The sequence below is a fragment of the Drosophila melanogaster genome, chromosome 2L (assembly GCF_000001215.4).
Source record: "Drosophila melanogaster chromosome 2L".
Taxonomy (NCBI): domain Eukaryota; kingdom Metazoa; phylum Arthropoda; class Insecta; order Diptera; family Drosophilidae; genus Drosophila; species Drosophila melanogaster.
This window is the reverse complement of record NT_033779.5, coordinates 21330721-21343382: the sequence shown is the minus strand read 5'-3', so window position 1 is coordinate 21343382 and position 12662 is coordinate 21330721. Positions and strand designations below refer to the sequence as shown.

General features: G+C 38.3%; 1 protein-coding gene across 2 annotated transcripts, besides 11 other annotated features; it reads right to left on the bottom strand.

The window, feature by feature from the left end:
• Nucleotides 1-383: part of a mobile genetic element that runs on past the window's edge.
• An 844-nt stretch (nucleotides 384-1227) lies between these two features.
• dimm (dimmed) lies at nucleotides 1228-11627 on the bottom strand. 2 transcript variants are annotated; one of them, NM_001273745.1, is made up of 3 exons: nucleotides 11357-11627; nucleotides 4099-4312; nucleotides 1228-4034 (listed from the first exon to the last, which is right to left on the bottom strand). In NM_001273745.1, the coding sequence occupies exons 2-3, from the start codon at nucleotides 4270-4272 to the stop codon at nucleotides 3036-3038; spliced, it is 1173 nt and encodes a 390-aa protein (NP_001260674.1). In that variant the 5' UTR covers nucleotides 4273-4312; nucleotides 11357-11627; the 3' UTR covers nucleotides 1228-3035. The 2 variants fall into 2 exon arrangements, with proteins under 2 accessions (NP_001260674.1, NP_523611.1); NM_078887.3 differs by lacking the exon at nucleotides 11357-11627 and having other exon boundaries at nucleotides 2841-4034; nucleotides 4099-4315.
• Nucleotides 4588-4717: a mobile genetic element.
• Nucleotides 5074-5480: a mobile genetic element.
• Nucleotides 5481-5559: a mobile genetic element.
• Nucleotides 5893-6038: a mobile genetic element.
• Nucleotides 6048-7092: a mobile genetic element.
• Nucleotides 7099-7128: a mobile genetic element.
• Nucleotides 7840-7969: a mobile genetic element.
• Nucleotides 8602-8896: a mobile genetic element.
• Nucleotides 8897-9207: a mobile genetic element.
• A 1034-nt stretch (nucleotides 11628-12661) lies between the features above and the next one.
• Nucleotide 12662: part of a mobile genetic element that runs on past the window's edge.

The following is a 12662-nucleotide window of genomic DNA, read 5'->3' as shown; positions in this document are numbered from 1 at the left end:
ACTCGATTTCCCGCTCATCAGATACCCTTTACTCGGCTAGTGGAAATTCGATCGCCAAATTTTATAATTTTTCCAGGATATCGATTGATTTTGGTGAATAAAATGAGAAAAAATTTAAAAATTATTGGCGTGACAGTTTTGTTCGTTTTGTAGGTGAAAGAAGGGTCGTGGCCACATTGTTTTGTATACCGATAAAACTTGGCAAGACAAATAATAAAACGGAAAATTCTAAAAATATTTTAAAAGTGTAGGTGTGGCAGTTTTGGGCGGTCTTTGGACGTTGAAGTAGGCGAGGCAAAAAGTTTTTTGGCAAATCCATAGTAATTTACAAGACTAATAAAAATATGAAGAATTATCACAGAATTTTTCAAAAGTGTTGGAGTTCCGGTTTATTCTTTACTTTATTAAATAATCTTTGCTTTAAACGTGAGAATGTATACATATTATATTATTATATTATGTATACATATTACAGATTCCATATAATTATGAATTTGTTATTTTTATCATTACTTATTTAAATATTCATATACTTTTCTTCACTTGTACTAAGCAAATGCTCTTCAAAATAGGCTTCTCATATAATTTACAGCACTGGGAAAACGTTTCTAATTTTTGAATTAATATTTGATCCTTTGGGGTATTTCTATATAACATTAAATATATTATATGAGTCTCTTCCTGTTCATTTACATTGCACACCTATGGAGCTACACATCTATATTGCGAGTTTTATTTACGAATATATTTCGTCCTACTTTGCGTATATTTAGCACAATCGTAACAGAATTTTTAATGTTCTCCAATCTGTACGATTAAAAAGCACTTCGCTTAAGAATATTGCTATATAGACCCCGCTCAGAATTAATTTCGATATCTTCGCTTAATTGCAGATTTTCAGCTATTCCTTCTAGGCTTTTCACTTAAGTATAAAACATATCTGTATGTATATACATAAATGTATTTATATGCGAAATTCACCAAAAATAAACTTGTTTTTTCTTGGTAACAGTACTCTACTGTCTCAATTATCTACCGGTAACATTTAACCACTTCAGTTAAACACAGGTACATCGATTGCAAATTGAATAAAAAATAAAAAAGAATAATTGTACAATAGAAAGGATTCCCGAGGAAGTGAAAAGTTTTATTAGAACTTGCATTAGAACTTTTTCCGAAATGTTGTGTTTAAACAAACACACTGACACGCGGGCTTGATTGACAGAGAAGGTTTTGAAACTCAGTTCAGAATCTTGCACTGCTTCGAACAAATCGATGTTTTGGAGTTTGTGGAAGAGCTTAACATCCTGCGACCTACCCAAAATACGAAATCCTGACTAATCAAACATAATAAACAAGCTTAACTCGACACCGAAGAGGAGAGAGTTCCCCCAACTACAATTTTTTACTTAATTATTGCTAAGACCCCAGCCACCCTCACTCACTCACACTTACAAGCCCCCTCTCGTCGCATCAGCCGACTTCACCACCCACTGAGCACCGTTATTTTATTACTGTTTACCGTCCGAGCGTTACTATCGACGTCCCTTTCCCGCGTACAGAGTCTTAAGTCTGGCGACCCATAACGGAAATGTGCCAATTTTAGTTTCGGTACGTTAATTGTTTTCCTGTCCGCCCACACACCCCTCTTACCACGTTTTCTACTCTTGCATCCAATGGAAGGTTTCAAGTGCATTAAAAAGATCATGGGTGGTAAATTAACTTATTGGGGCGTCACTTTGTAGACCGTCGTTCCTCAGACGGCAGGACCGCTAGTTAACGGTAATTGATTCAATGTTTTTGCTGCTATTACAAACAATTATATGTATTTATGCACACTATATACAGTAAGTCCTATGATATACATACATACAGAATGTCATATCGTTTCAAAATTAGGGTTGTAAATTAAAAAAGACTTTAACAAAAGAACTAAGGTGATAAAGCGCTCTTAGCTTTAGTATTTTGCATGAATGTATAAATTGCGATATACATACATACAAAGATACATTGATATATAGGCGCATAGCTAATTATCTAAGATCGATCTGGATATAAGTTTATACATACATATATACAAAACTTGAACCATAACTTTAAGTACAATCGAATGTTAGCCTTCTTCATGGTTCTCTTTCGGAAAAAAGTGCACGTGAAATTAAGCTTACGACTAAGTTTCGCTAATTATAGGCTTCCGTAACTTATAAATAGTTGTAGGTCTTATCTAAAGTATACGTATTTCTTGATATTTAACAGATATATTTTTAGTAGCCGGTTTTTTTCATTTTAATTATCAAAAATGTGCCTAAACTTTCAGAAGATCATTAAAACATATACTAAGCTCATCAAAATATTTGTAATCCACTTCGTTAATCTATCTGTTTATGTTTTAAAGTATTTTATTTAGCTTGCTAATACCAATTTGTATAATTAGACCAATAAGTTATTCATATTTCATGGCATGTAATGAACAAGAAAAGGACCCACGTGTGCAATCTAAGGCAGTCCTGCTTGCTAAAGCAGTCGATTTCCTTGGTGCTTCCTACATCAGTCAATTTACTGCTTGCAAATGTCCTTTTCTCTAGAACTACGTTTATTTATGTCGCGGCACTCAAGTATGGCGTACTTGCAACAAATTTAGAAGAATCATTTTGAAAAGTGAAGCTCATTCTTTACTTCTGTCATGTTTTGAGTTTCTCCCGAAACCAAAGTCATGTGTTCTTCCTATATTCGCCCAGTAAATCTATATCAATATAGATTTCATAGGATCGAACATGCTCTTTTACAAGTTTACAATTATATGACCAAAATTATAAAACTAATTAAATTAAATATTTTCTGGTTAAGTTTATTGCAGAAATCTTCCATAAATGACCATTTTATGAAAGCATAATAACTAACAAGGTTTCGAACACTCAAGCCGGTGAATCGACCGCACTGGGGTTCATAAATATCGTTTTTGAGCGCTATACATGTGTGCAACCATTTTCCAATTGCGGTTTTTACGTTCGCGGAACCACCGCGTTATGGATGGCTTACAGAAACTCTCGAAAGGGCTCGTCGAAATTATCATTGATATCAGCAAAGCTTGGCGCATTGTTGCACACCCCAACTCCCACTCCGACACCAACCCCTATTCCAATTCCCAGGCCCACCGATGTAGTGCCATTTAGTACAAGGCTAGGCTGCTGCTGCGATTGAATGCTGGCCCCTAGATGGCCATGGCCATGCATCGCCTGCTGATGGTGCGGAAGATGGCTGGCTTGCTGTTGCTGCTGCTCCATCGGTGTCTGCAAGTGTATGGCTTGTGATTGGATGCTCTGCATCGCGGGGCTGGTTGTCACTGTGGCAGCGTTCAGTAGGCTGCCGTCGGTGGCTGCCAAAATGGCGCAGTCAAAGGCACCTCCGCTGGCCAGGGTATCCTCAAAGCATATCGTCGCGGCATTGGAATTTGCAGGAATACCACTCGCTACCGGTCCTCCACTTTCGGAGGAAAGATTTGAGAGCAGCACCCCACCAACGGCCCCCGAGTTCAGCTCCAAGGCCGCCGCCTCCTCGTTGCGCTTGGAGAGTATTATGTGCGTCAGATTTATGATATAGTTTTTGGCCAGTGTGAGTGTTTCAATCTTGGACAGCCGTCGCTCCATCTCCACGTGCGGTATGACCTCTCGAAGCGATTGAAATGCATCGTTTAGGCTGTGCATCCGCATTCGCTCTCGTTCATTTGACTCCAAGCGACGCATATTCCGCTCCTTAGCGTTCAGGGCGCCTTTCCGCCGCCTACTGGCGTTGCCGTTTGCATTGGAGGAGTTGGAGCTGGTACTGTTCGGGGCAATGGTAGATGGACAGGCTCCTGAGCTAGCTTGCTGGACCCGTCCGCGGCCTGATGGCCCCTGACCGCCCAGAGAGCAGCCGGACGGATGTCCAGTGTTTGTGGTGCTACCACCCCCGTTGCTGCTGCCGCCTCCGCCGCTTGTGTCATCGCTTTGCGAACTGGAATCTGTCATCTCCAGGTCATAAGTATTATTGCTTAGCTGGAAGTAGCAAAAATGGAAGGCATTATAATAGGCCCATTTGTTTGGCCTTCTTACGATCTACCTGTGAAGTTCGTCTGGTGGCACGACGGACGGGTCGAGAACTTCCCTCCGCTGATTCTGAAGACAGTCCATTGTGTCCGTCTGTGTTGTAATTGTTGTTATTGTGATGCAATTGATGTTGTAATTGCATAAAATCATGGCTGCCCATTAGTTCCGTTAGCTGTGTGGCATCCATGATTGTTGAAGCCTTCCGATGGCTGAACAAAAATCGTCGACTATGAAATACAAAACACATTACCAATAATTAATTATATAATATATAACTCCAAGAAGAGTATTTTAATACGGCAGCAAGCTGACAGTTAGAACATGCTATCTGCACAAATAAACATGTAAAGCCTACAAATCCTGGGTGACATTTGCTTTAAGTCGAAAAAGCAGCCGGAGAAAAGAAATGCCTTTACGGAATTTTGATTCGTTTTATTGTTTGTCTTGCCAATTTCTGTCGGTATACCCCGCCCATCCATAGTTTTGAACAATTGTTACATTATTTCTCATTTTATTCCCCAATATCTATAGATCGATATCCTAGAAAAATAAACAAATTTCGCGTTCGCATTACCACTAGCTGAGTAACAGATATCTGATAGTCGGGGAACTCGAACTTACCATTCTCTCTTGCTAATTTTTTAAATTCTTCATTGCCCTCCGAATTGATCAGACGCAGAAAAAAATTATTCCGAAAGTGGGAAAGAAAAAAAATGTTGATATTTTATGAATACTCGTATTAAACTTATACACACTCACAGTTGTTGATTACGCTATTATGCTTCATCAATCCGTCAATTTTCGATAAAAAACAAATGGCCAAAATCATTTTCTTTGATTATTGGTGACTCGTTTTTATCTATTGATATCAACATTTGCCATTGCACGTTTCTATTTGCTACAATACAAAAGTTTCTATATAGCTGTCTTATAATATATTTCAAACGGATTATTATACCCGTTATTTTACTCGTAGAGTAAAAGGGTTACCGCATTCAGGTATTGCAAAATCGTGCCATGCGTGCAATTACAGACTGCCCATACTATGTACGTTGCACTACCCTTCACCGTGATCTGAATCTTCATACAGTGGAAGAGCAGATCTCCAGGCACACCAGCAGATATAGTGATAGACTAAGACGACACCACAGTATACTTGCTAGACGCTTACTCCCTGCTAGGCCCCTAAGGAGATTAAAAAGGAAGGGTTTCGCCAAAACACTTGGACAACCCTAAAGACCCCCTCGAAATATGAGACAAAGTTGTAAGTCCTCACATGATTAGTGAGAGGTTTGGTTTTATCTTTTATATGTTAATTGCGCTGTTATGTTACTGTTATTGCATTGTATTGATTCATCGCTTCTAAATAAATAAATATATAAACAAAAAGTAAAAGGGTTTACTAAATTCGTTGAAAAGTATGCAACAGAAAGAAAGCGTTTCCGACCATATAAAGTATATATGACCATATATTTAAAGTAAGGGAATTGAAATGAATGTAAGTGAATTTTAATGTTATTGTAACTATCTAAATAGATTGAAAGTACTTAGAAAATAAATAGAGAAACGAAACCAAAAAACAGTTTTAGCTGCGTATATTCTTAACTTTATTAACTCTATCAACAATATTTGTTTATGTTTGTCTATAATTAAAGGATATTCAAATATAAATAGATACACAATTAATTAAATAATGAAAAAATAAAAAATTAACTAATTTAAAAAAAAATGTAAATATATTGTGGAAACAAATAGTTTAAAATAAATATATTATATATCCATATTAGTTTAAAATAAATTAGTTTAAAGATTCGTTGAAAAGTATGTAATAAGCAGAAGGAAGCGTTTCGACCATAAAAAGGATATATATTCTTGATCAGGATCAATAGCCGAGTCGATCTGGCCCTGTCTGTCCATATGAACGTCTCGCCCTTAGGAACTATCAAAGCTAGATTATTGAAATTAGACCTAATATGGCTTTTATTAAAAGAGCCTTAGTTGCCATATGGAGTTTGCTTGAGTGGTAAAGCTTGTCCAGCTTTTTCAGTTTCCAAGAGGATTTGGCTCTAACTACCGTGATATGGGCTTTCCAACTAAGCGTCCGATCAAGGTGAACTCCGAGGTAGCAGTGGGATGAGACGTAGTCAGGCCGACTTAGTGCAGTTAATGGCTATGTTCCATTTGGCAGTCCATCGCTCGATTGCATGCAGCCATTCCTGAACTGCATTGGAAGCGACTTGCAAGGATGAGTGCGACGCAAGCATAGCGGTGTCATCAGCGTAGGTGGCCCGGATCAGCTGAGCAGGTGTTGGCATGTCAGCAGTGTACAGGGTATACAGGAAGGGTCCAAGCACACTTCCCTGTGGAACCCCTGCATGAATGTGTTTCATGCTTGACCGATGCTTTCTCTCAAAAACTTTTGAGAAAGTTGGTAGCAGGCTTATCGGGCGGTATGAGTCGATCTGTGTTGGTGACTTTCCAGGCTTGGGGATCATTACAATGCGAGCACTCCTTTGCGTGGTAGAAATTTCGCAGTTCGGTTATCTATGCCATCGTAACCAGGGTTTTTTTTTTGGGTTGCAAAGCCTTCAGTTGTATCATAACTTCCTGCAGTGAGGTATGTCTTATAGGACGTGTCTGAGCAGTCGGAGTGGTTTCACGATTGGTGTCGTCCGTTAAATTAAAGGGCATAAAGGTGGAGGACAGGTGCGAAGCGAAAGCACGTGCTTTCTCATAATCCGTCTTAAGCCAATTGCTACCTCGATCCTGACTTGGTGATTGAAACAATGGCTGTCTTTTGATGCCTCCCGTGAGTTTCTAGCTAGCTAGCAGACGGCGCAGTCTATTAGTAGTACTTCAATACTGTCTTCTGAGGCGTCTTTTGTGGCTGAGCAAGTCCCTAGCCTCTATGCTTGAAATGGGAGGCCTCCTTATGGCCGTGAGACCTACTTGGTGAGGGGTTCAGCCTACTGCAGGTGTCAATGGGAATGTTGAGTTCTAAAGTAGCTCTTCCCACTTGCAGTAGGCTGGAAGCATACGTCGAATCTATTGCATTAATAACATAAACGCTATATTTGTTTACCTCGACTACAATATACACGTTACTTTACTCCCTGCCAAAAAAAAATAAGGTAATCTAGCAGCGGCTATACATATAATCTCATAACTTTTTAATTAATGGTAAATGTGTTAACCCATTGTGACATTTAGATGAATATTCATGACCAGAAATAAATGTTTCCGCTTTTACTTCACCATATTTTAGTGCCTGAGAAATTTATACCTTATGGCCGAAATACTAGCTACAGTGGCTATTGACTAGATAAAAAACTCTCAAAGCTTTTACGGACAAACGAAAATTTTGGGATGGAATCGGCTAATGGTTCTAATTTAGAATAGATTAACTATTTATGTTCGGGAAACCTAGCCTTTACGTGTTACGTGTATTACTAAGGTAGAGGGACGGCGAACAAGAAGCATTAACAATTTTGTGGCAAGAAAAATAATAAAATGACAAAAATCTCAATGCTCCAGCTTTTATCGTTAAAAAATAAAAAAATAAAAATAACTCCCGACGTCTTTATTCTAAATTGATTTCAAAATTTGGAAGTAGTATTTAGATATAGTAAATAGCCTTGTATATTCCGCTAGATTATTAAAACAAAGGAACGATTTGCTAAACAACTTTTTGTCACGCCCACTCTAACGCCCTAAAGCCGCCGAACCGCCGAACACTTTAGAAAATATTTTTAAGTTTTTCTCATTTTATTCTCCAATATCTATCGAAAAATTATAAAATTTCGCGTTCGCATTCACACTAGCTGAGTAACGGGTACCTGATGGGGGATAGGTAGGGGAACTCGACTATAGCATTCTTTCTTTTTTTTACATTACTGACAAATGCCTTACAAAAGATTTACAAAGATCTGTGGAGCCCGACAGATGAGAGAGTAAATGAATTGAGTTTTTGTTAGGTGGTTCGAAACGTAGAACCTATTCTGACCAACAAGTGTCACAGGAATAGCCTTCGCCCACCTTAAACGAAATTAGTTGATAATTTCGTCGTGAATTCGTTGAAGAGAAGTATTTCCTATCATTAGCTTGACATCAGATCCCTGTGCATCGTGGATTTGCTGTAAACTGACAGACGGAGACATGGCGATGGTGATTGCACTACAGGCTACATTATCGGACACCCTGCGAAATGTATCCAAGATGACGAACTTGCCTATAATATTTTCCCCTCTATTCACGAATAGAGAGCGATTCTCGATCGTTTATGCAGTAGTTTTCTCAATGTCAAATACTTTTTTAACGAAAAAAATGATGCCATCTGGCCACATGACACATCACATAAGTTCTGCTTTAGGAATAAGATGAATTTCATACTAACATTCTGAAAGTAATAATTAAAGACGTGCAGAAAGGAAGAGGCACCTAGATAATAGTTAATGATGACGTGTATAATTTTTAGTGTTTTTACTCGCTGATTGTGACGTTTAATTCCCCGTGCACAGCAATAACAAAAGACTATGCTATAGTGGAGTTCCCCGACTATCAGGAACCCAGATATCAGAATACAATTAGAATGAAATAGGCGGTTTATGGGGGTTAGAGTGGGCATAGCAAAAAGTTTTGTTTATCAAATTTACAACACCAGCGAAAATATGAAAAAAGATCAAAACATTTTTCAAAAGCACGGGCGTGACAGGTTTGGTAAGTTTGTAGGTGTGGCAAAATGGGTCAACAAACTTGCGCTGCTTCTATGTCTCTAGAATCTGTATGCTTAACCTCAACCTTTTAGCTTTTATAGCTCAAGGACTGCTAGGTTCGGAAAAATCGAATTTCTTTTAATTTGAAATCTGGTATCGTTTGCCACGTCCAATTTTTGAAATCAGAATTTTCGAAAAAGATATAAAATCAAGAAGTTGAGGTTTTTTTTTTAAATCGCAATACCATTGTTTGTTCACGTTTGACCACCTTTTAGAATTTGAAAAAATGTATAATTTAGAAAATATATGACATAAAGCGTTTGACCATCGCTTACAACTAAATATTATCAATTAAAAACGTTTGCAAAACCATTATTATTATTTTCTTATCGTTTGCACACCCTTAAAACAAAAAAACTAAAAAGAAGTGTAAACTGCGGTTTTAGTAACTGATAATATTTTTTCACCAGATCGAAGGTGCTCTAAAAAATCGCGGTCGGTCATATGCAGCGGTTTGCACTGCCACTGACCACGAAAAATGCCCTCTTTGAACAAGAATTCGACTTTATTCGTTTAAAACATCACCAGATAGATATTGCGAGCCATTATAGTTAAGGCCATCTTTTGGTTTCATTTAGCGCAGTGCTGTACATCGTCGATTGCTTGTCTTTTGTAATGGTACAGTGGTGTTCACAAACTCTTGTGATTCTGTATATGGCTATGGATTTTGTATATAAAGAGCCTGAGTCGATGAGAACTTCGGACTTCTAAAAGTTTTGGGTTTGGTTGGGTTTAATCGGCCAACGCAGAAGTCAACAGCAGGCGTGTGATTTTCGTTGCCAAAATGGTCTCCTTGCTGATCTCAGGGACTTATGAGAATTCGGATCAAGGCTGTGCACAGGACAACTGCGAGGACGACTATTTTACTACATCCGGCGACGCCTTTTTTCGCTTCCAGAGAAGACACTATCATCGAGGTGCTTGCTGCTGAACCACGGATAAGTATTAGGGTTCTGGAAAAAGAGAGACCCCAAGATGCGATGCTTGCCGGACATCAATTGTTGTCACGTTGTTAGCTTCACTTTAATGTGTATAAGTATGTGAATTTGTGAAAGATTTTCATTTAGCAAAAGTAATGATTATTTAAAAGAGTTTTGGCTCGCGAACCGGTTCACCATTATAGGGCACTGTAACTACACGGTTCATGTAACATACTATATATCACCGTACTGTCTAGAAAAAAATCATGCTTGCGTAAGAGTGGGCGTGGCCAGAATGTTTAAGTCATTACGATTAAAAAATTAAGGTTTCATACCATCTATTTTAATTATATCGCAATGCAAAGATAAATGAAACATGTCCCAAAAATGAATTAAAAATTATGGCGGTTTATTTTTATGAAATAAAAGTTTACCCGCTTAATATTCTCTTTAATTTGCGAATACATCAACTTCTTGCTAAACTCTTTTGTATGTATACAATATACTTTTTTTGCCAAGAGTTGAGGAGTATAAAAAACATTTACCGATGAAACGCTTTTGCCGCATTGTCGTTGTTATGGTTATGCCCTTTGGCTTACCAGCATTTGACCCGGAACCTGCAGCAGCGTTTAAAGCGTGAGACAGACCAAGGAATACGCGGGACGAGAAATGTGCATTGACTTTGTTGTTAGAAACCGCGCACTTTGCAGTGCATTTATTCCGTCGTCGGTGTTGAATGAAACAAAAGTGTCGCTATTATTTAACGACAACAGCTCCTTGGACTTCAGACTCTTTGGGGTCTCTTAAGAAATGTTGAGAAAAGTGACATGGCTTAACACATCGGGGGTCTATTCAAAGGACAGATTTATAAATTCCATTTAACCGTTTCTTTAATTTGTATATCGCCTATTTTTATTAAACAATAAAACAGTATTTATAATTCAATTGGCTTTTAAAGGGAGAGAATAATTTTAACATTCGATTAGCCAACAGTAGATGAATAGCCTGAATCCAACGTATAATCCTAGAAAATTCTTGGACTCATTTATTTTGAAAACTTCCGCACAACCTTTAAATGTCATCTCATGGGAATGGTTAAACCATACTTCGATCAAGGCATTACAATAGAAATGTCTACTTCTTCCTTTGGAGACTTAACAGAAAATTTCACTTTCTTTGTTAGCGCTAAATAGGGGTTTGAGGATCTTAGCGATGCAACCTGCACCTGGTCTTGTGTAATATTTATTACGCTTTCTATTAAATAAAGCATACTTTTGTGAGCAATTGTTTGCCTTTTCTGTGCGGTCCACCCGCTAAGTTACAACAACGTATACTGCAGTTGACAAGTGTATGGGGAATTTTGTAAATGAAGTAAACTTATCCCAAGCCCGAATGACTACCGATTGTTGAAAAGAAATAAAATTAGTTTTCTATGCTTTCTTTTATTTTTCAATGGTTTGCTTGTGTAAGCTTTTCATAATTAGTCGGCTTTATTTTATAAGGTAAGTTTACTTTGTCAAAATTGTTGAACTCAACCCAACAACGCATTTCAGCCAGCTTAATTGTACTGACAACTTACATGTACTTGGATGTAATTAATCCACGATGTTTTTAAATATTTAAGTCACTTTTCAACAACTCTCACAATTCACGCTGCATTTCATTTTTGCTAAATATATATCGATCCTTGGCTATCCTTTTTCGTTTTCGAATTCTAAGCAATAGTATTTTTTAAAAACTTCCGCACAATTCGAATCAAATATCTCGGGAGCGCACAACGATTACCGGAAACGCGGAAGCGCTGGTGATGACGGCCACTTGTGGAATGGCTGAATGAACGAAGCGGTGCCATCGGCCGACCCGAGTCCAGACAAAAGACGAATCACAAGCCTGGCCGATGGGAGTCGAGTCGAGCAACAAGTCCACCCAGCAGAGGGGGCTGGAGCTTCCGCCCGCACGAGAGCCTGAGTCGAAACAGACTGGCGAATGGAGAGCAACTGAAAATACTCAAAAACGGAGTGGATTTCTGAGTCAGAGTGTTTTTTTTCGTATTTTCCAAAGTATTGAGGTGGCACCGCTGAAATTAGAGGATTATGTTATCTGGGGTCCTTTAATTAATGCCTGCATATTGACATTGCAGTCCGTACCCACGATAACTCCTTAATATAAATACTAAGTAACTGTTTGAATAAATTTTTTTTATATGAAAATGTTTACGAATGTATCTAATGCGAGTTCCGTTCGACACATTAAAGTGTAATGGTATTTCCTGCACTATTTTTAAAGTTTCATAGCCAAATGACTGCAAAACCAAGAAAGTGTTTGTTTTCGAACCCAAAATTAAATAAACTCAACTCGAAACTCAAATGCGAAATATTAAGTATTTATCAAACCAAAACTCCGTTGGCAGGGCATGACGTTCCTCTACTCACTCCGACATTATATCAATAAGTACTAGGTCCCATGAAAAACGAACGTAAAAACGTAAAACGAATATACCCTTCCCGGCACGTTGTCCCAGGCTAGCTCACACATACACAGATGCAGTTCCAACGCCACCACATATTTGCCCAACGGGGTGGATTGTGGCTCGGAGTTCCTAGACATGGACACCACGTGCTCAGGCTCAACTCCAGAGGGGGGTATTGAGCCATAGGGCAGGGGCACCCACAAGGGACTATGGGAAATTTTACCACTTTTTCTGACCAAAATGAATAACTCCAGAACGGAGTAAGATATTTGGTTTTTCTTTTCTTACATTGACTTATACTAGACCATATCTATGAGACTTCCAAAACTGTGGGCGTGGCACCACGCCTTATATTTAATTAACTAATTTTCGTAAAGGGAATTCTCCTTTATATAAAATAATACTAACAAAAACA

Excerpts from the sequence above, each read along its gene's own strand:
- dimm (NM_001273745.1), bottom strand. The coding sequence starts at position 4,272 with ATGGATGCCACACAGCTAACGGAACTAATGGGCAGCCATGATTTTATG. Across the intron at positions 4,035-4,098 it reads CCACCAGACGAACTTCACAG|CTAAGCAATAATACTTATGA; the intron begins GTAGATCGTAAG and ends TGCTACTTCCAG.